Raw genomic sequence first — 22,783 nt, forward strand, 5'->3', positions numbered from 1 at the left:
CTTCACAATTATTTTCCGCCCCCACAAGTAATTACTGACTTATCCCCATTTCCTTCCTTGAATAAAAAAGACACCACATTTACTCCCTCCACTCACCTGGCACCTCTTCATCAGCCAGAGCAAGTTTGAAAATCTCTGGAGCCTGGCCAGCTTATCTCTTGCCTCCCACAACATCCAAGATACACCTCATCCACCCCTGGGAATTTACTGCAAAACCCTGACAATTCAGCACTCTTAGGACTTTGGTGGTCAGAATAACAGACCAGAGGTCACTGCCTATTAAAACCTAGGACATTACCTAGGGTAGCATAGTATCATAGTAGTTAGCGTAATGCTTGTACAGCACCAGTGACACGGGTTCAATTCCCACCGCTGTGTGTAAGGAGTTTGTACGCTCTCCCCGTGCGTTTCCTCCGGATGCTTCAGCTTCCTCCCCCATTCCAAAGACATATGGCTAGTTAGGGTTAGTGAGTTGTGGGCTTGTTATATTGGCAGTAGAAGCACGGCGACACTTGTGTGCCCCCCTAGCACATCCTCGGACTGTGTTGGTCGTTGACACAAACAACACATTTCACTGTATGTTTCAATGTTTTAATGCATGTGTCCTGCGGGTGGCGTGCCTTACTCTGATTGTTGAAAGTCGCTTCCGTTGTGATTTGTTAGTTTAGAAACTGCAGCTGCTTTTCCTGTTGGATAGCTGCTTGGTGTCCAGTTCCAAATATCTGGGAGAGAGGCTTGCTCTCTCTTCTCCCCTTGTTTAAGGCTAGAGTTGGACTTGGCCATTGGGAATGTATGCTCGGTGCAGACTTTTAACAAAATACGTTTATTGAATATTCAGCTTTGTAGTGTCTGTAACTCGTGGATTGTGGATGTTTGGTCGAATTTTTTTTTACTTGCTTGTAAATAAATGATTCATATAACCATTCAAAGTCAGTGGATTTTCTGCATCACTTGCTGGACCTGCAAACCTGAAGCAACATGACAACTTGTGACAAATAAAGTTAAGCTTTAATCGTTATCTGGGACCCTATACAAACTATCAGGATGAATGTGAACATAGGATGCATGTAAGATTAAATTTTCCCTGGCCCCATTTGCTTACAGGGAGGGTGATAAAAGGGACCCATTATCAGTTTTTGTTTATATATAATTTCAAATAAATGAAACGTTTTTCTTTATTTTCCTGCAAATGCCTGCAAGCAAGTGAACCTCAAAGTAGTATGTGGTAAATTGACTTTTTTGACTTAGATGAGATTAAATGGGAGTGCAGGAAACAGAACCTGATGTGCAGAGCCTCAGATACCCCTTTAGAATAGAGACAGAGAGGAATTTCTTTAGCTGGAGTGTGGTCAATCTGTAGAATTCTTTGCCCCAGACAGCCGCGGAGGCAAGTAATTGGGTATATTTAAGGTGCAGGTTGATAGGTTTTTGATTAATTAAGGTGTCAAAGATTACAGGGAGCAGGCAGGAGAATGGGGTTTAGAAGGATAATAAATCAGCCAAGATGGAATGGCAGAGCAGGCTCAATGAGCCAAATGCTCTAATTCTATTCCTATATCTCACGGCCTTGTGAGGAACTAGGCACCAATCCTCTATAACTTCTGAATGTTGAAGTTTCTCTACCAGGCCATGATGCAACCAGTCAATATACTCACCACACATCAATTAAGTTTGTCAGAGTTTTAGTTGATATACTGAAATCTATGCAAACTCCTAAGAAAGCAGAGGCACTGCCGTACTTTCTTCATATTGGCACTTATGTGTTGGACACGGGCAGATCTGGTTTCTTAAGTGTTTTACGGAATTCAGCTTTAATCCCACTTGGTACCTAATACCTCCTCCTTTCACTAGTAATTTTTCCTGGAAATCCACCAACCCTCCCTGGAATTCTTTAATTAGAATAAAAATGAAATTCAGTCATTAAATTAAAGGGAGGTCCTGCTGGAGTATAGACCGCTACTTAGGAAAGTAATCTAGAGTGCTGTAAGGAGATATAGAAGAACTTTGGGCGAAGATTAAGGACAATCCCAAAGGATTATATGGGGAAGAAGGGAGCCAGGGAATGAAGGGGTCCGCAATCACCATCAGCACAAGTCTGTGTGCTTAGCCCCCTCCTCTACTTGCTTTATATGAATGGTTTTGAGGTTAAGTACAGCTCCAATGCAATATTTAAATTTGCTGACAACGCCACTGTTGTTGCTCAGATCAAAAGTGGTGACACATCAGCATATAGGAGAGATGTTGAAAATCTGGCTGATTGGTGCCACAACAACCTCACATCAAAAGTCAGCAAGACAAGGGAGCCAATTCCAGAGGTCCATGGTCCAGTTGTCATCGGGAGGATCAGAGGTGGAGAGGGTCCTTGGTGTTATCATTTCAGAGGATCTGTACTGGGACTAGCTCACAAGTGCAATTATGAAGAAAGCAAGAAATCTCTACTTTCTTAGAAGTTTGTGAAGATTCAGCACGGCATCTAAAACTCTGACAAACATCTCTAGATGTCCGGAGGCGGGTATATTGACTGGTTGCGTCATGGCCTGGTATGGAAACACTAACACCCTTTGTAAAGAAAAGCCCACAAAGAGTAGCCCACCAGTCCATCACTGGTAAAGCCCTTCCCATCTTTGAGCACATCTACATGGATCACAGCATCCATTATCAAGGACTCCAACCTCCCAGGCAATGCTCTCTTCTCACTGTTAGATACAGGAACCTCAGGACCCACATCACCAGGTTCAGGAGCAGTTATTACCCTTCAACCATCAGTCTCTTGAACCACTGCGGATAACTTCACTCACCCCGTCACTGAACTTAAGGACTCACTTTCATAAGAACATAAGAAATAGGAACAGGAGTAGGCCATTTGGCCCACTGAGCCTGCCCCGCCATTCAATAAGATCATGGCTGATCTGTCCGTAAACTCAGCTCCATCTACCTGCCTTTTCCCCATACTACGTAAAAACCTACCTGTTTCTTAAATATATTTAGTGAAGAAGCCTCAACTGCTTCCCTAGGCAGAGAATTCCACAGATTCACCACTCTCTGGGAAAAACAGTTTTTCCACAACTCCATCTTAAATCTTCTCCCCTGAATCTTGAGGCAATGTCCCCTAGTTCTAGTCTCACCTACCAATGGAAACAGCTTTCCTACTTCTATCTTATCTAACCCTTTCAAAATTTTGTATGTTTCTATAAGATCCCCTCTCATTCTTCTGAATTCCAGAGACTATAGTCCCAGGCGACTCAATCTCTCCTCATAGGTTAACCCCTTCATCCCTGGAATCAACATGGTGAACCTCCTCTGCACGGCCTCCAAAGCCAGTATATCCTTCCTAAGTATAGAGACCAGAACTGCACACAGTACTCCTGGTGCGAACTCACCAGTACCCTGTTTAGTTGCAGCATGACCTCCCTGCTCTTGAATTCAATTCTCTCTAGCAATGAAGGCCAACATTCCGTTTGCCTTAATAACCTGTTGTACCTGCAAGTCAACTTTTTGCGATTCATGTACAAGCACTCCCAAGTACCTCTGCACAACAACATGCTACAATCTTTCGCTATTTAAATAATAATCTGCTCTTCTATTATTCCCTTCAAAGTGGATGATCTCCCATTTACCAACGTTGTATTCCATCTGCCACACCTTAGCCCACTCACTTAACCTATCTATATCCCTCTGCAGACTCTCCACATCCTCTGTACAATTTGCTTTTCCACTCAGTTTAGTGTCATCAGCAAATTTTGCTATGCTACACTCAGTCCCCTCTTTCAAATCATCAATGTAAATGGTAAACAGCTGCGGGCCCAGCACTGACCCCTGTGGCACCCCACTCACCACTGACTGCCAACCAGAGAAACACCCATTTATACCAACTCTCTGCCTTCTATCGGTTAACCAATCCACTATCCGTGCCAATACACTTCCTCCGACTCCATGCATCCATATCTTATTTATAAGTCTCTTGTGTGGCACCTTAACAAATGCCTTCTGGAAATCCAAGTATACGACATTCACCTGTTCCCCTCTATCCACTGCACTCATTATGTCCTCAAAGAACTCCAGTAAGTTTGTCAAACAGGACCTGCCCTTTCTGAATCCCTGTTCTGTCCATCTAATGGAACAACTCCTTTCTAAATGTTTTGCTATTTCTTCCTTAATGACAGCTTCAAGCATTTTCCCGACTACAGATGCTAAGCTTTCAAGTTTACAGATTTCCAAGACTTTTCATTTATGTTCTCAATATTTATTTATTATTGCTTTTTCTTTATTTCTCTTTCTTTTTGTATTTGCACAGTTCATTGTTTTTCCCCCCACATTGGTTGTTAGTCTGTCCTATTGGGTGCCGTCTTTCACTGATTCTATTGTGTTGCTTGTATTTACTGTGAATGCCCACAAGAAAATGAATCTCAGGCTTTTATAACAGTGGCATATATGCACTTATATAATAAATTTACTTTCATCTTGAACTATTGAAGATTAGTGTTGGAAATGCCAGTCTGTGCCTGGAGCCAGAAGATGCTGATGAAGTTTTCAATGACTGCATCTTCTCTGCAGCTCAACAATAAGTGCAAGATCCAAGCAAGGTAGATTATGAATTCAAAGGTCCATCATATCATCCTAGGGATCCATTCAATAGTGTTTTAACACAGGGTAGAAGCTACCCTTCACTGGTGGTACGTGCTTTTGTATCCTCTGCCTGATGGGAGAGGATAGAAGAGGGAATATTTGGTGTGGATGGGGTCTTTGATTTTGCAGGCTGCTTTACTGAGGCTGTGAGAAATGTAGATGGAGTTCATGTTGGGGGGGGGGGTGGAGGTGCTGGTTTTTGTGATGTGCTGACAGCTCTCTGCAGTTTCTTGTGGTCACGGCCAGAGCAGTTGCTGTACCGAGCTGTGGTACATCCAGATAGGATGCTTTCTGTGGCGCATTGATAAAATTCGGTGAGGGTCAAAGGTGACTTGTCAGATTTCTTTAGCATGTTGAGGAAGTAGAGGCACTGTTGAGTGTCTTTGTTGTTGGACCAGAATAGTTCATTGGAAACGAAAGCCCTCAACTCTCTTGACCTCAGTACTGTTGATGTAGAGAGAAGCATGCGCACTGCATGTGCCTTTCCTGAAGCCAATGACCAGCTATTTGTTTTGCTGACACTGAGAAAAAGATGTCACCCTGTCACTATGTCATTCCTGTACTCTGATCATCATTATTGGGGTATAGCCCACTACTGTAGTGTATCTGTAAACTTACGATCAGGCCCTTAATGATAAAAGATAAAAATAAAGATGAGTTTTATTTGTCACATGCACATACAGTGAAATGCAACGTTTGTATCGATAACCAACGTGGTCTAAGAATTTGTACTGGGGGCAGTCGCCACTTATCACCACACTTCTGGCCTGAATGTATTGGAGTATAACAATATTATGGAGTATAAAAGTTGTATTATTTGCTGTGTAACCAAAACTATGTAGTCAGCTTGCTATGCATGTATCCAAAATGAAATCCTAGGAATGTAGAAGACAATGGTGTGTTAAAGGTAGCAAAGAGATGTAGTCAGCTTTGAAACTTGCTATTTGCTATGCATGTACCCAATTTAGCAGGAGAATGAAGTATTAAGAATGTAAACTTGCTATTTGCTAGAGAATGAAATCTTAGGAATGTAAAAGACAATGGTGTGTTAATGAGAGGTAGCTAAGAGATGTAGATTAGAACATGATTAACTCAATGGGACATACGTGTGGTACGTGTGAAACTGGACCAGGAGATTGATATAAAAAATGCTGTGTCCGGGGATTGGTGGGCAATCAGCGACTAGCTCAATGACTGTCTCAGCTTTGATTTGCAAATTAAAGTTTAACCCTTCTTGAAGAATCTTTTGCGTCTCCTAGTCACTTGTGAGGCACGACAAACCACGAGAAACGCAGCATGCCCATAATTTACTAACCCTACCAATCAGTGTGTTTTTTTAATGTGGAAGGAAACCCATTCCATGATGCAGAGAACATACATACTCCTTACAAGCAGGGGAAGGAATTGAACCCTGATCGCTGGCAGGCTAAAGCACTACCCTAATCGCGATGCTACCGTACAAAGATACTCAGGTTCTGCCGTGTCTCACAATTTTGCAATCTCTCAGCGTTCTGACAACGTGGCTCTTTTCTGTTCCATTGTCAAAGCAGACAAATCCATGCCTCCCAATGTTGTCACCCATTAGCCCTCACGCAAATCATGGCTTCAACCGCCACAAAGCAAGAAGGAAAGCTGATTTGCCATTAAGAATGAAACAGATTTGTGTGGCTATTGTTAGATCATGGTTAAATAAAGTGATGTGTGGACATAGTTTCAGAAGGACACTTACGAAGGCCTCGGGCAGGTACAGGACTCCTAGTTCGTAAGAGCGGATCATCAGCTGAATGCCGTTTTTCTCCAGCATTCCCCAGGCAGCCTTGGAGAGGTTGGCGCTGAAGTTCAAAGCAGAAGGATAGCTGTCAGTCAACACCATCACTGAACTCGTTAGTAATTCATTGCAGAGCTTTATAGCACAGGAACAGGCCCTTCAGCCCAACTGGTCCATGCTGAACAAGATTCTCAGAGCAATGCTCAAAATGCTGGTGGAACTCAGCAGGCCAGGCAGCATCTCTAAACAGTTGACGTTTTAGGCCAAGGCCCTTCGCCAGCAAGGTGGGTGTGGCATTTTGGCCCAGTGACAACGAAGGACCTGTGACGTATTTCCCAGGAGGAGAAGATCCCAAGCACCTTGTGCCCTTGTTCCTCTTGGTGTTACAAGTGGTGGGTCTGTGTAGGTGTGACCGGAGTAGCCTGGGTGAGTGACTGCAGAGCATTTTGTAGATGGCACATAGTGCACAGGCTGCCAAATAAACAGGCACAAAACGTCAACTGTTTAGTCCCCTCCACAGATGCTGCCTGACTTACTGAGTTCCTCCAACATCTTGTGCGTGTTCCTCAAGATTTCCAGCATCTGCAGAATATCTTGTGTTTATGATGGCATCAGGACCAGGTTATGAGCAAAGCAAGGTTCTTGGCTGCAACAATTCGCAAGACGTGTATTATTTAAATTCTCGGAACACCTGTTCAAAGCAAACATGATTGTAAAGCAAGTGAGTACAGAATCAAAGTGACAGACTTCTGTCAGTTCTCAAATGTTTTCTGAAGTTTCACACACTCAGGGTGGAGGAGCAGCAACTCGTATTGTGTCTGGGTAACCTCCAACCAAACATCATTGAATTGTCTAACTTCTGGTAACTTTGCCCTCTCCCCCTTCTCTCTTATTCCATTCCTCATTTTGGTTCCCCTTTTACCCTTCTCTTTCCTCAAATGCCCATCACCTCACTCTCGAGCCCTTCCTCCTACCGTTCCCCACCTCCACATGGTCTCACCTATCACCTGTCAGCTTGTACTCCTCCTCTTCCTCCCCCTTCTCTTCCAGTTGGATGTCAGCCCAAAATGTCAACTATTTATTCCTCTCCGTAGATGCTGCCCGACCTGCTGAGTTCCTCCAGCATTTTGTGTGTGTTGCTCTGGAGTTCCAACATCTGCAGAACCTCTTGTGCAAATAATCTAATGCTGGTTGAACGTTGAATGTTGGCCACGATATTGGGATGAACTTTACTGCTGTTCAGAATCTGAACCAGGTTGTTTATAGCTGACTTGTATGACAAGTACAGTCTTCCAACCAAGTGACATTAAGTTGACTGGGTTAGGGATTAACAAAACTTTACAAAGCAGGATTCCTGTGCACCCAATGGACATTGCGTTTCAGTAAGTCAAGTACCCATCTATCCACCATCCTCTTTCACACTCTACCATCAGGCAGGAGACTCCAATGCATAAAAACAAGCACAGTCAGCACGAGAAACAGTTTCTTCCATCAGGCAGACACGAGGAAACCTGCAGATGCTGGAAATTCAAGCAACGCACACAAAATGCTGGTGGAACGCAGCAGGCCAGGCAGCATCCATAGGGAGAAGCGCTGTCGACGTTTCGGGCAGAGACCCTTCATCAGGACTAACTGAAAAGAAAGATAGTAAGAGATTTGAAAGTAGGAAGGGGAGGGGAGAAATGCAAAACGATAGGAGAAGACCGGAGGGGGTTGGAGTGAAGCTGAGAGCCAGAAAGGTGATTGGCAAAAGGGATACAGAACTGGAGAAGGGAAGAGATCATGGGACAGGAGGCCTAGGGAGAAAGAAAGGAGGAGGGGAGCACCAGAGGGAGATGGAGAACAGGCAGAGTGATGGGCAGAGAGAGAGAAAAAAAAGGAGGGGGGAAAAAACTAAATATATCAGGGTTGGGGTAAGAAGGGGAGGAGGGGGCATTAACGGAAGTTAGAGAACTTTCCTCAGGCCATTAGGCTTCTGAACTCCGAGCTGCTTTGCATTTGAAGCATCACTGGATAATTTGTACTGTACCCTGCAAATTTTAATATCTATATTTTATCTATGTGCAATTCAATTGTAGATTTAATTCCTACTTTCCTAAGTTATTGTGTGTTATATGTACTACTGTGCTTTACACCTGGACTGGAGAAACGTTGCCTTGTTTGGCAGAATACATGTACATAGTTAAGTAGCAATAAACTTGACTTGACTTGAACCTAGCAAGCCAGGAAGGTTCTTGGTCCAAAACGTTGACTGTTTATTCCCCTCGATAGGTGTAGCTAACCTGCTGAGTTCCTCCAGCATCAATAGAATCTCCTGTGATTATGGCAGAAGTTAATGTCATGACATTTACTTTTGCCAAATTGCGTAGTACTGAAGGAAGCACAGATCCTGTGAGCTAATTACAACTTACATCAGCAGGATAATGATGTTGCAATTTCAACAGCACCATTCATTAGAAGTCACATCAGAAACCGACGCAATGTGTAATTACTCAGCTGTAAGGTGAATTAACGAGGAAAGCAGGACGAGAAGTTGCATCGTCTGGAAAAAAAAAGGTGAAAAGAAAGCAAACTGCTGGAACAACCCAGTGGATCAGGCAGTATCTGAGGAGGCAAAATGATGGTCGATGTTTCAGGTCAAGTCCCTGTGTCAGGAAATCCAAGTTACTTTGAAAAGGGAACTGGATTTTAAAAAAAGGCAAATTTTCACATTCTGGTTGATTCAGTATACAAAGGGTGCAGAGCAGACTTACCAAGATGCTGCCAGGACTAGAGGGCACTTCTTATCAGGAGGTTGAATGAGCTAGGGGTTTTTCCTTTGGAGTGAAAGAGGATGAGAGGGGACTTGTTTAAGGTGTACGAGATGATATGAGGTACTGATAGAGTGGACAGCCAGAGACTTTTTCCCCCAAGGTGGCAACAGCTAATATGAGAGGGCATCATTTTAGGAAAGTATAAGGGGGATGTCAGAGGGAGCCAGGGGTGGTGGTGGCAGTGGATAAATTTGGGACATTTCAGAGTCTCTCTAAATAGACATGTAGATGAAATAAAAATGGAGTGAAAGGTTTAGACTGATCTTGGAGTAGGTTAAAGGATTGGCACAACACTGTAGGCCAAACTACAGGGTCTGTACTGTGCTATACTGTTTTATGAAAGCAGCCAAAAGAATCAAAGACACCTCCCACCCCATACATTCTCTATACTCCCTTCCGCCCCAATCAGGTTGAAGATACAAAAGTTTGAAAAGATGCACCACCAGACTCAAGGACAACTTCTGTCCTGCTGTTCTGACACTCTTATACTATAACACTCAACCCTTGATCTCCATCTCGTTTAATTAAACTTGAACTCTCCCTGTGAGACTGTGTCAACCGATGTAGATCCAAAGTCACGTAACATTAACTTTCGAAAGGTTGCTTGAAACTTTGGTACAAATGCATGACTTCCGTAACTACTTTTTTTCCCTGTCAACATGGGTAAGCATTTGAATCCAAATCCTTCCCTTAATTTAATGAAGTGCAGAAAAAAACATAACTGCCTGAAATTTTTGAGCTACTTGTCCATTCAGCAAAAGAATTTTTTTTTTTTTAAACAGAGGTTGATAGGTTCCTGATTAGTAAGGGTGTCAAAGATTACAGGAAGAATGGGGTTGAGAGGGATAGAATGGCAGAATAGACTTGATGGGCCAAATGGCCCAATTCTGCTCCTATGTATTATGGTCTTAATCTACCTCGTTATGATCTTGCATCTTATTGCCCATCTGCTTTGCACTCTCTAAATGTAACACTTTATTCTGCATTCTGTTATTGCTATTCCCCTGTACTATCTCAATGTACTTACATTTTGAAATTATCTGTACAGGTGGCTTGCAAAACGAAGTTTTTCACCGTGGCTCAGTACATGTGGCAATAATAAACCAATTCCAACAACACATACAATCAGATCCTTGTGGGTCAAGTTCTGGTAACCCGGCTCAGAGTCAGAGTCAGGTTTATTGTCAATTACACATGCCCTGAAATTTGATTTTAAAGACAGCAGAAAAACAAAATGACTACAAGTTAAATCACTGCAAGTTACAACAGGAAATATTGAAAAATAAAGTAGTGCAAACAGAGAGCAGCACAGTGAGGTATTGTTTGTGGGCTCATGACCATTCAGAAAGGTCAATCATAAATCTAGAAATCGTAACCCGACAGCTGAAGCCTGAAGGCCCAGAAACCGTTGGTTTGTTGTTGTGTTCTCTGTTGTTCTGCTGAGCATCGTGGGCATACTGTGTTGGTACCAGAGTGTGTGTGGGACCCACAGCACATCTTCAGTGTTGGCTGTTAACGCAAATTACTAATTTCACTGTATGTTTCGATGTACGTGTGACAAATAAATCTAAATCTGAACCTGCACGCAAACCGAAGCAGTTACCAGTACATCTCCTCAAAGCAAACATACACTAAAGTGACAACCAATATTTTTGGGCTTTAGACATTGGAGTGGGACTTGAACTGACTCCGAGGCAGAGTAGTATTAACTGTTAGATACGTGTGCTGCATTCAGAAGGCTCATCTGCAGGAAAAGAACATCACACACACTTCAGACAGGTAACAATCAGCTCTAATAATCTCCAAAAGCCTATCATGCCAGGAAGCTCGTAGATAGTGACAGAGTCCAGCATCTCATCACTTCTCTGAGATGAAATTGAAATAGGAAATCAAATTGAGGTGGAGCACACACAGCTTTTCCCTTGGCAACTGAATCACGATTGACACCCCGAATGTTTAATGTGGAGCACTTCAGATCAAATTCCCATCAAAGCCATGCCTTACATACAAAATAGAGGCAGAAGGCATGGGTTGCTGGGAGGGAAGCAAGGGGCCTGTTTTGCTGTTATTTTCTTATGCCATTGTCCGCTAAGCTGGTGCTGGAATGGGTGGTGATGCTTGCAGGCTGTCCCAGGCACATCCTTGGATGTTACAACCACCAGAAAATCTGCAGGTGCTGGAAATCCTAGGAAAGGTAGTGTATTCAGCCCAGAACATCACGGGTAAAACCCTCCCAACCTTTGAGCACATCTACATGAAACGTTGCCGTAGAAAAACAGCATCCATCAAAGATCCTCACCACCCAGGCCACACTCTTTACTCACTGCTGCCATCAGGTAGAAGGTACAAGAGCCTCAGGACTCGCACCACCAGGTTCAGGAACAGTTGCTACCCCACAACCATCAGGCTCTTGAACAAAAGGGGTTAACTACACTCTCTTTAAAGATTCTGTTATATTGTTATCAATGCTCGTTTTTATTGCTATTTACTTATATCTGCATTTGCACAGTTTGTTTAGTTTATAGTTCCTGATGTTTACATTTACTGTTCTATAGATTTGCCAGCAGAAAAAGAATTTCAGGGCTTAATGTGGTGACAAGCATGTACTCTGATAATAAATTTTACTTTGAACAAAGCAACACACACAAAATGCTGGAGGAACTCAGCAGATCAGGCAGCATTTATGGAAAAGGGTAAGCAGTCGACATTTTGGGCCAAGACCCTTCTCCAGTCCTGATGAAGGGTCTCGGCCGGAAATGTCAACTGCTTACCCTTTTCCATAGATGCTGCCTGATCTGCTGAGTTCCTTCAACATTTTGTGTGTTACATCCTTGGGTGTGCTGAGCTTTAAAAAACACACTTCATTCTATATTTTGATGTACAGGTGATAAATAATTCACCTGAATTATTAATCTGACTATAAACTGCCCCTCACTATCGAGGTCTCAAAATACACAGGATTTTCTCCACATGCAACACAGATACGACCTTCCTAGAAGCAGCTCGGTAACAAGCAAACTAGGTAACAATGCATTCAACACACCCAAATTGCTGGAGGAACTCAGCAGGTTAGGCAGCATCTATAGAAATTAACATCAGTCAACACATCAGGGCAAGATCTTTCTTCAGGACAACAACCCACCCCACTCCTATGCAAGGATGAGCAGCCCAAACAAGCCTTCGAACCTTTCCCAAGGGGTAGAATCATTGCCTCACAGCATCAGACACCTGGCTTCATGTGCTGCCTACGTGGAGTCCGCAAGTTTTCTCAGTGACCATTTCAGATTCTGCAGGGGATCTGGTTTCTTCCTGCATTCTAAAGACATTTGGGTTGGTTAGGTACACCAACACATCGACTTCCTCAGAGGGTAAGGGAATTGGGCATGTCCCTGTTGCGGGTGGCACAGTGAGGTAGCGGTTGGCATAGTGGTTTACAGCACCAGTGATCGCAATTCAATTCTCACCACCAACTGTAAGGAGCTTGTACGTTCTCCCTGTGGCCATGTGGGTTTCCTCCAAGTGCTCTGGTTTCTCCCCAAATTCCAAAGATGTACAATTAGGGTTAGTAAGTTGTGGGAATGCAATGATGGCACAGAAAGTATGGTGACACCTGTGGGCTGCCCCAACACATGGTCTGTGTTGATTATTAACACAAACATTGCATTTCTCCATATGTTTCAAATGTGACAAAAAAGGCTGATCTTTAATCTTTAAATCTTGATCTTTGACATTCACTAATTTTTATAGAGGTACTGTAGAGAACATCCTGCAATATGGATGGTTCAAATGCCCATAAGAAACTGCAGAGTTGTGGATGCAGCCCAGTCCATCACACAAACCAGCCTTTGCCTCCACCCCACTGACTCCACCTGGGCATCTTGCTGCCTCAGCGAAGCATCTAACAAAAGCAAAGACTCCACCCAAACCAGCCATTCTCTCTTGACCCCCCCCCCCTTTCATCAAGCAGAAAGTACAAAAGGCTGAAAGTACACATCACCAGGCTGAAGGACAGCTTCTACCTGCGGTCGTAAGACTCTTGTACATCAGAGAAGAACTTTTGAAAGATGGACTCTTGATCTCTTAGTCGAACTCGCTATGGGCCTTGCACCTCATTTGTCACCACTTTCTCTGTAACTGTAAATGCAACACCATTTTTCATTCATTTCTCTTTACCGCCTAGATGTACTCACTTTTGTAGGATCAGTATGGGTGGCGTGCAAAACAGATTTTTTCCACTGTATCAGAACAATTGATGCTAATAAACCAATTTACCAATTATCCTCTGTGTAGTCAAGTGGAAAAAAGAATGAAAGGAGAATTGAAGGACAGATGAGCGAGAAATCTCAGGACATCAGAGATGGCATGAGATTGTTGGGATTGGGATAATCACAAACAGCAATCTAATACATAAGATAGTTCAACTGTTGATTGAGAGTTAGATGTTGGTTCAGGCTCTGAGGGAGATTCCTCTGATGATTTTCGAAGCATACTGAAGACACTGGGTCTTCTACAGAATGGGTGGTATTAGCATGTTTTCCATAACACCGTTTGACGTGGGAACAGAATTAGGCCATTTGGTCCATCATGTCTGTTCTGCCATTCCATCAGGATTGATTATCCCTTTCAAACCTATTTAGGTAACCTTGCTAATCATGAAAATATCAACCTCCACTTTAAATACAGTGACTTAGACTCCACAGCCGACTGTGGCAACGAATTCCACAGATTCACAACCATCTGGCTGAAGAAATTCCTCCTCTCTGTTCTAAGGGGAGGTCTCTGTATTCTGCAGCTGTGCCCACTGGTCAGAGATCCCTGTACAACAGGAAAACATCCTCTTCATACGCACTCTATTTTGCCCTTTCAATATTCGATAGGTTTCAATGAGATACCCTCCTCATTCTTCTAAACTCAAACGAGTAAAAGCCCAGAGCCATCAAACACCCTTCGTAGCCATTCACTCCCAGAATCATTCTTCTGACCCTATCCAATGCCAGCAAATCCTTTCTTTGACATGTGGCTCAAAACTGCTCAACATACCTCACATGTAGTCTGACCAATGACTGATACAGTGGGCTTCGCATTAAACATTGGGGGGTGGGGTGGATAGCTTCAGGTAAGGGCCAGACAGAGACCAAAGTTTTTTTAAAAAACTTAGGTGGTCATGAATCTTTTGACTGGCCCAGCACAGAGAGCTATAGTTCTGAAGCATAAGGCACCCAAAGTTGAGCTGCATAGATCTTTGGAAGAGAGAACTGAGGCTGGAATGCAGAGTCACAATCTGCTGGAGGAATTCAGTGGGTTGAGCAGCATCTGTGCAGCTTTGAGAGGGGCTGGGGGAGGATTTCTTGATGCATTGGGGGTTGAGAATGGAGAGGGAACATAGTCAGAATAAAGAGCAGAGAGGACCGGTGAGACAGGGACCGGAAAGTGAGTGGTGGACTGAGGGGTGAAGGATGATGGACAGATGGGGGTGAGCAGAGAGGTCCTCTGCAAGGGAGAACCTCCGACAGAGGGGCACCCCAGCCACACTCCATGTTGCAGTGTGGTGTGTGTCAGCCCACTACTTGTTGATCAATGATTAAAGAGAAACACACTGATCCCCAAGCAACACCGATATTGTTGGAGTTTAACACTTCTTGTTAATAACCAAACTAGAGGGTAGAATTAAGGATCAAAGATTAGCTTTAATTGTACTGATGTGCATTGAAACATACAGTGAAATAAGTCATTTTGCCTCCAATCAAATCACTGAGGATTGTGCTGGGCAAGTCTCACCATGCTTTTGGTGCCCACAACTCACTAACCTGAACAATTTGGAACGTGGGAGGAAACCAGAGCACTTGGAGGAAACCCAAGTGGTCAGAGGGAGAACGTACAAACTCCTTACAGACGGTGGCAGGAATTGAACCCGGTTCATTGGTGCTGTAAAGTTTATGCTCTTGTTCAGCCTACTGACGCTACCTGCCACCTACATTTAAGGTGAGAGGGGGTGTGCAAAGGAGATGTGTGGGGCAGGTTTTTTTAAAAAAAACATACAGAAAGAGGACGATATCTGGAATGCACTCACAAGGGTGGTGGCGGAAGCAAATACAAGACATTAATACATTTAGTTAGTTTGGCACAACATTGTGGGCCAAAACATCCATTCCTGTGTTGTACTGTTCCATGTTCATACAGCACAGAAACAGGCCCTTCTTCCTACCAAGAACTACCTACCTTTATCTCTTTCTCCATCACTTGACTCGCTATGAATCCAAGCCTCACCAACCGATGTACACTAAACCATCTCTCACCTTGTGACAAGAAACCATGCGAGCTCCTCAAAATCAGGCGAAACCCTCATGTACGTCTTGATGTGGGGCAAGGCACGACTTCGACCTGTGACCTCCGCAGACCACTGGCTGTGGGGAAACAAGCAAAGGTCAAGAAAGAGGCCAAGAAAGGAAGACGGAGACAAGACCAGGTTCATCACTGGCTGGGGAGCACTCACAACTGGCATTTATCATTTTGTGTGTCCAGCACAAAGCTGTGGTAGAAGAAGAATCATTGCGGGCACTACCCACTACCCGCCCTGCAAACTGCCTTTTCCACAAAAGCTCCTTCTGAAAACCATTATAGGGCTATTAAATCAGAACCTCATGCCATCTTAAAAATTCTTCCCCCAGGCAGTTAATCTGAAGAACTTCTTGAATCAACACGTACAACTCTATAACCCTATCTCAGCAACAGAACCCTATAGACCTCCTCTGACACCATCATGGACCTGTGCCAGTTCTGGGAAAGAGGGCTTGCTTCTGTACCATTGTTTCCTCTCTACCTCTCTGTCTGTCTGTCCATGTCCCTCCCCCCCTCACTCCCCATGTCCTTATCTCTCTCTCACACTCCCCAAGTCCTTGTCTCTCTCTCTCTCCCCCTTCCCCATGTCCTTATCTCTCTCTCACACTCCCCAAGTCCTTGTCTCTCTCTCTCCCTTCCCCATGTCCTTATCTCTCTCTCACACTCCCCAAGTCCTTGTCTCTCTCTCTCTCTCCCTCCCCCATGTCCTTGTTTTTCTCTCTCTCTCTATCTCTCCCTCTCTGATTCAAGATTCAAGATTGCTTAATGTAATTTCCTCTACACAGTGTAAGGAAGAACAAAATAATTGTTACTCTGGATCTGAGGCAGCACAGAAAGAAACATAATCATAATTTTAAAACACAATAAATATAAATACGTATGATATACACGGATTGATAATATTTCTATGAAGTGACATTAGGCACAGGAGCGTCCATACATATGACAGGAAATATTAAAGTAGTGGTGTTTTGGGGTGCGGAGGGGTGGGTTAGTGGGTGGAGGTGTTGATCAACCTTGCTGCTTGGAGAAAGTAACTGTTTTTGAGTCTGGTGGTCCTGGTGTAGATGGTACGTAGCCTCCTCCCTGATGGGAGTGGGACAAACAGTCCATGAGCAGGATGGGTGGGATGCTTCATGATATTGCTGGCCTTTCCCCAGCACCTTTCTGTAAATATGGCCCTGAACGTGGGTAGGCTGGTGCAGTTATACATTGGGCAGTTTTGACCACCAGTGTTAGAGCCTTCCTGTCCATTGCACATGGTTCCTATCCATGCAGTATTGCAGCTTGTTAGAATGCTCTCCACTGCACGTCTACAGAGGACATGAGTATAGATGTGAATAGGCCAGCTCTCTTCAGCCTCCTCAGAAAGCAGGCATTCGTGAGCTCTCTGACTGTGAAGGGTATGTTCAGGAACCATGAGAGTTTGTGTGAGATGTGAACTCCCAGGGGTTTGAAACTACTCACAGCTTCCACTGCTATGCTGCTAATGTAAAGAGGAGTGTGAGCTCTGCTGAAGTCGGTATCATCTCCTTTGTCTTGTTGACCTTGAGGAAGAGGTTTTTTCCCTGGCACCAGGCCAGGAGCTCTTCCATATCCTCTCTATAGGCCACTGTCGTGTCATCTGCAAACTTGACAATGGGTGCTTGGCCATGCAGTCACATGTGAGCAGAATGTACAGCGATGGGCTCAGCTTGCAGCCCTGGGGGGCACCTGTGTGGAAGATGATGAGGATGGAGGAGCAGTTTGATCCTGACTATGAGTTCTGCTCATTAGAAAGTCAAACGTCCAATTGCACAGTGGTGTATTTAGACCGAGGAGCAGTCACCAAGGTCTACAAGTTGTTTAGAACGTCGGGGGCATCACTGGTACAGTTGATGTTGTTTTTTCCTTGCATAGTCAGTAATCCTCATGAAGTCCAGTCACAGACACCAGGAATCGTTATTGGACAGGTGTTCCTGAATTTTTTTTTGTGTTTGTAGGCGGTCTTTGTCCTCTTGATACACGAGATGAAGTTTCCCTTGGCTGGCTCTGAGAGCTTTACTTCCATCGGGTTTAAAGGCAGCGTCCAGGCTTTCAGTAGGGAGCACACCCCAGTGTTCAGCCAGAGCTTCTGGCTGAGTCACGAGATGACTATACCTGAGGTACCAGTGTCATCTACACACCTACTGATGGAGCCGGTGACAGATGAGGCATATTCCTCGAGGTCTGTGTGCTCTCTATTTGTGGGGGCCTCCTTGAACATCTGCCAGTTAGTCCATTCAAAACAGTCCTGGAACATAAAGATTGCCTCGTTAGGCCACACGGTGATGGTCCTCTGGACTGGTTTCTCCATTTTCAGCAGTGGTCAGTATGCTGGGATTAACATGATGTAGATGTGGTCAGAGAGGCCAAGATGAGGGCGTGGGATGGCTTTGTAAGCATCGCATCAGTTTATATAAACATGGTCCAGACTGTTTGCTTCTCCAGTGGCCATGGTGACGTCTTGGTGGAATTTGGGTAAGATGTCCTACAGGTTCATGTGATTGGAGTCTCCTGCAATTATGAAGAAACCACCGAATGCTTGGTTTGGAGAGAGATGATGATGATGACGTCAAATTCTCCAGGTTCATCCTAGGCATTTGTGTTCTGTGTCTGTGCCTGTCTCTCTCTTCCAATTTGCTCTCAATTACCTTTCTCTTGGTCGCTTGCTCTCGCTCTTTATGGTGTCTTTTACAATTTATATTCTGTACCTACTGGCCTGTGAGACTACTGCAAGTTTTCCATTCTACCTATACCTCACCATCTTCTTCGTTTGTCCATCGAAATCCAATGACCAAGTCCACTCCTTTAACGGTGAGATCTTTGATGACTATACAGTCCTATCCTGGACCCACAAGTTCTATTGCAGGTGGGACATGTATATGTGCTAGTGATGGCAACCATGGCTGCATTTCTCCTGGCTCTCTTCTGCCGTCTTCTGGTTGTTCTTTCCATTTCCAGAATATGAAACCTGTCCCTACACAGCTGTCGCCAAGTGTTACGGTCAGCAGCAACATCCTCCAGGTCCTCGGGTCTGATCTTACACTCCCTTAAAGCATTCTTCATCTGATCCTTATAGCGCTTCTTCGGCCCTCCAGCTGAGCGTCGACCATGATGTATCTGGCCGTATAACACTCTGCGGGGTAGCCAACATGGGGGCATTCTTATCACGTGCCCCAGCCACGCTGGGTGATCATGACGCTGGTGTGTGGGTGGGAGTATTTGCTCAGTGTGTGTATGAAGCATTTAGTGTAGTCGTGCTTGTAGTTAGTGCACGCTGTAAGCCACATAGTGCTCTCTGCTTGCTACTCTCTGCTTACAGCTATTGCCGCTGGCTAGCCTTCTCAACAGAGGGTGAAAAGAGGAGACGAGTGTGTAAGCCTCCTGCCAGTACGGAGCCTCTCCACCACCAAGACTCCTGCAGTGCCTCCCCGGGGCCACACGTGGGAACTGGGTATCTTACAGGCCCAGGTTAAACTACAGGGGATCTCGGAGCAGCAGTGGGTCCCAGAGAAGTGGCGTGCAGGCCCACCACTGGATACACCCTGGCGCCTGTCAATCACTGTCCCAGCTATGGGTAAATAGCCCCACTGCCTTGCGCTGTCTGTTGAGACAAGGCTAAGGGAGCACACCCTGACAGAAAAGCAATGCGCTGGCAGCACGCAATAGGCGGGGCCTAACAGACCAAGGACCCGGCAGTCTCCTGCAGCCAAGATGTGGGACCGGTTGTCCTGGGTTCACCCTTGCCACCGGGATTTACCTCAACATGGTGACGATAGTGCTACTGGGGATGGCGGACCCCTTGTGGCACTTTAATATCTTCCTTGCGCAGGTCTCCACCTCTGACCACAGTGAACAATACCTGAACCTTACATATGGTTGAAGTCTGACTGCGATGGGGCGTCTGGCAATGGGAGCAGGTACGAATGGACTGGGAGCTCCTCGTCAGAACACTGCATGGCAGCGGCACAGAGCATTTGGTCGCTAGCAGCTGGGACTGAGTGGCAGCTTTTCTCAACAGACCCCTGTGCAACTAAGCAGCCCTATTTAGGGACTGCACTGCACACCTCAATTGGGGAAGGGCCTAGAAAAGGTGGCCTAAAAATTGCCCATCCAATCACTCACCCGGATAGGTTACGACGCCTATTGGGCTATTCCACTACTGTGGTCCAAATAAGAAACAATACAACCTAAAATTGGCAACATGGAATGTAAGGACTCTCCTGGACTCGTATGGCATCTCTGATAGACCTCATGGAGAACAGCCTTGATCTCTGCTGAGTTGAGGTGCTACAACATCAACATTGCTGCCCTGAGTGAGGCCAGGCTCCTGGATGAAGGTTCATTAACAGAGGAGGGGATGGGTTACACCTTTTCTGGAAAGGTTTCCCCCCAGGTGGACAACGTTTCCACTGAATAGGATTGGCCATCAAGAACACCTTTCTACCAAGTCTTCACAGAAACACCTGTTGGAATTAATAAAAGACTAATGACTCTCCATATCCCCCGGCAAAGTAACGTTATGCACCAGCTTTACCATCTGAGAATGAGGCCAAGGAATGCTTTTATCAGACATTGGATGAAGCTCTTTGCCGGATCCCTAAGAAAAGATCCTTTTGCTTGGGGACTTCAACGCTAGGGTGGGACAGAACAACAAGATATGGAGTGGAGTGCCTGGTAGGCATGGTATTGGCAAGGTCAATGCAAATGGCATGAGGTTACTTACTCTTTGCTCTGAGCATAACCTCACCATAACCAACACCATCTTCTAGCAGAAGGCAAAATATAAGAGCTCGTGGATGCACCCTTGCTCTAGGCATTGGCACATGATTGACTTCATCATTGTGAGACGTAGTAACATCAAGATTATTCTCATCACCTGTGCCATGAGAGGTGCAGAGTGCTGGACTGACCATCGTGTGATTGTGGCCAAGCTCCATGTGAAAGTGCGTCCCCCTGCGGCTGCAAAAACCCAATAAAATGCAGCTAAATTGCAACTGCCTGAGAAACACAGAAGCAAGAAGTGAGTTTTGACACATCCTAGCTGAGAAACTAAGGGAGCTGGAACCTTGTCTGAGTTCAGAAAATACCTTGGAACAACAGTGGACCTATATCAGCTCTGCGCTCTATGAGGCAGCAGCCCAATCCTTCGGCCATAAGAGCAGGAACCACCAAGATTGGTTTGACGATAACTCAGACACCATCTACAACTTGTTTAAAGACATGCACAAAGCACACTGGGCAACTTTAGGTAACTCTTCATCCACCAGCATCAGACAGCATTGGCAGGCAGCTCAGAGGAAAGTGCAAAAGGCAGTATGGGCCATACAAAATGAGTGGTGGACTGAAAAGGCACATGAAATCCAGTCCTTTGCCGATAATAATGACGTGCATAGTTTTTATAATGCTGTCGAAACCATTTATGGCTCAATAAATCAATACCTCATCATAAAGACAGTAAGCTCAACTTGAGCTTGGTGTGAGCCGAATCATCTGCAGCATAATGTGAAAAAGACTAAGGAGCTGGTGGTGGACCTGAGGAGGGCTAAGGCACCGGTGACCCCTGTTTCCATCCAAGGGATCAGTGTGGACATAGTGGAGGATTACAAATATCTGGGGATATGAATGGACAATAAGCTGGACTGGTCAAAGAACACTGAGGCTGTCTACAAGAAGGGTCAGAGCCGTCTCTATTTCCTGAGGAGACTGAGGTCCTTTAACATCTGCTGGACGATGCTGAGGATGTTCTACGAGTCTGTGGTGGCCAGTGCTATCATGTTTGCTGTTGTGTGTTGGGGCAGCAGGCTGAGGGTGGCAGACACCAACAGAATCAACAAACTCATTCGTAAGGCCAGTGATGTAGTGGGGGTGGAACTGGACTCTCTGACAGTGGTGTCTGAAAAGAGGATGCTGTCCAAGTTGCATGCCATCTTGGACAATGTCTCCCATCCACTCCATAATGTACTGGTTAGGCACAGGAGTACATTCAGCCAGAGACTCATTCCACTGAGATGTAACACTGAGTGTCATAGGAAGTCATTCCTGCTTGTGGCCATCAAACTTTACAACTCCTCCCTCGGAGTGTCAGACACCCTGAGCCAATAGGCTGGTCCTGGACTTATTTCCACTTGGCAAAACTTACCTTTTTATTATTTAATTATTTATGGTTTTATATTGCTATATTTCTACACTATTCTTGGTTGGTGCAACTGTAACGAAACCCGATTTCCCTCGGGATCAATACAGTATGTCTGTCTGAGCTGGTGGAAAATGAGCAACAAGAATGTGGCCATGCAACAACTAGAGCTGGTAGTCACTACTTGATCCATTGCACCGGATCCACCATTCAATGGGATCATAGCTGTTCTTGCAACTCAGCTCAGCTCCACTTCCCTACACTAACCCCAGATCCCTCATTTCTCCTAATATCCTTTTCTTAGACTCAGAGCACTACTGTACAGAAACAAGTCCTTCAGCCCATCTAGTCCAAGCCACACACACAAAATGCCAGAGGAACTCAGCAGGCCTGGCAGCGTCTATGAAAAAGAGAAGACTCTATGTTTCGGGCTGAGACCCTTCAGCAGGACTGGAGAAAAAAAAAGTGAGGAGTAAAGTTAAAGGTGAGGCAAGGGGAGGGGGAAACACGAGGTGATAGGTGAAACCGGGAGGGGAGGTGTGAAGTAGAGAGCTGTGAAGTTGATTGATGAAAGAGAGACAGGGCTGGAGAAGGGGGAATCTGAGAGAAGAGGACAGAAAGCCATGGAAGAAAAAGTGGGGAGGAGCACCAGAGGAAGGCAATGGGTGGGCAAGGAGATAACATCAGAGAGGGAAAAGGGGATGGAAAATGGTTGGGGGGGGGCAGGGGAGGAGGCATTACTGGAAGTTTGAGAAATAGATGCTCATGCCATCAGGCTGGAGGCTACCCAAGGGGAATACAAGGTGTTGCTCTTCCAACCTAAGTGTGGCCTCATCACGATAGTGGAGGAGGCCATGGACAGACATATCGGAATGGGAATGGGAAGTGGAATTAAAATAGGTGGCCACTGGGAGATTCTTCGGGTGGACAGAGTACAGGTGCTTGGCTAATCCATGCTCGCTTTGCCTTCTACTTCGTCCCATCTGCCTGCACCCTCCAAATCATGTACTATAGACAATAGACAGTAGGTGCAGGAGTAGGCCATTCAGTCCTTCTAGCCAGCACCACCATTCACTGTGA

General features: G+C 45.1%; 1 protein-coding gene across 1 annotated transcript in view; it reads right to left on the bottom strand.

The window, feature by feature from the left end:
• The window catches only part of tdp1 (tyrosyl-DNA phosphodiesterase 1), an 85,237-nt gene that overhangs the window by 16,683 nt on the left and 45,771 nt on the right, over positions 1–22,783 (bottom strand). The window contains exons 13-14 of the mRNA XM_059961259.1: positions 15,504–15,611; positions 6,356–6,458 (exon numbers count right to left, since the gene is read on the bottom strand). Coding sequence (XP_059817242.1) covers positions 6,356–6,458; positions 15,504–15,611 — 211 coding nt within the window. The remainder of the gene's footprint in view (positions 1–6,355; positions 6,459–15,503; positions 15,612–22,783) is intronic.

The sequence above is a fragment of the Hypanus sabinus genome, chromosome 2, assembly GCF_030144855.1.
Source record: "Hypanus sabinus isolate sHypSab1 chromosome 2, sHypSab1.hap1, whole genome shotgun sequence".
Lineage (NCBI taxonomy): Eukaryota > Metazoa > Chordata > Chondrichthyes > Myliobatiformes > Dasyatidae > Hypanus > Hypanus sabinus.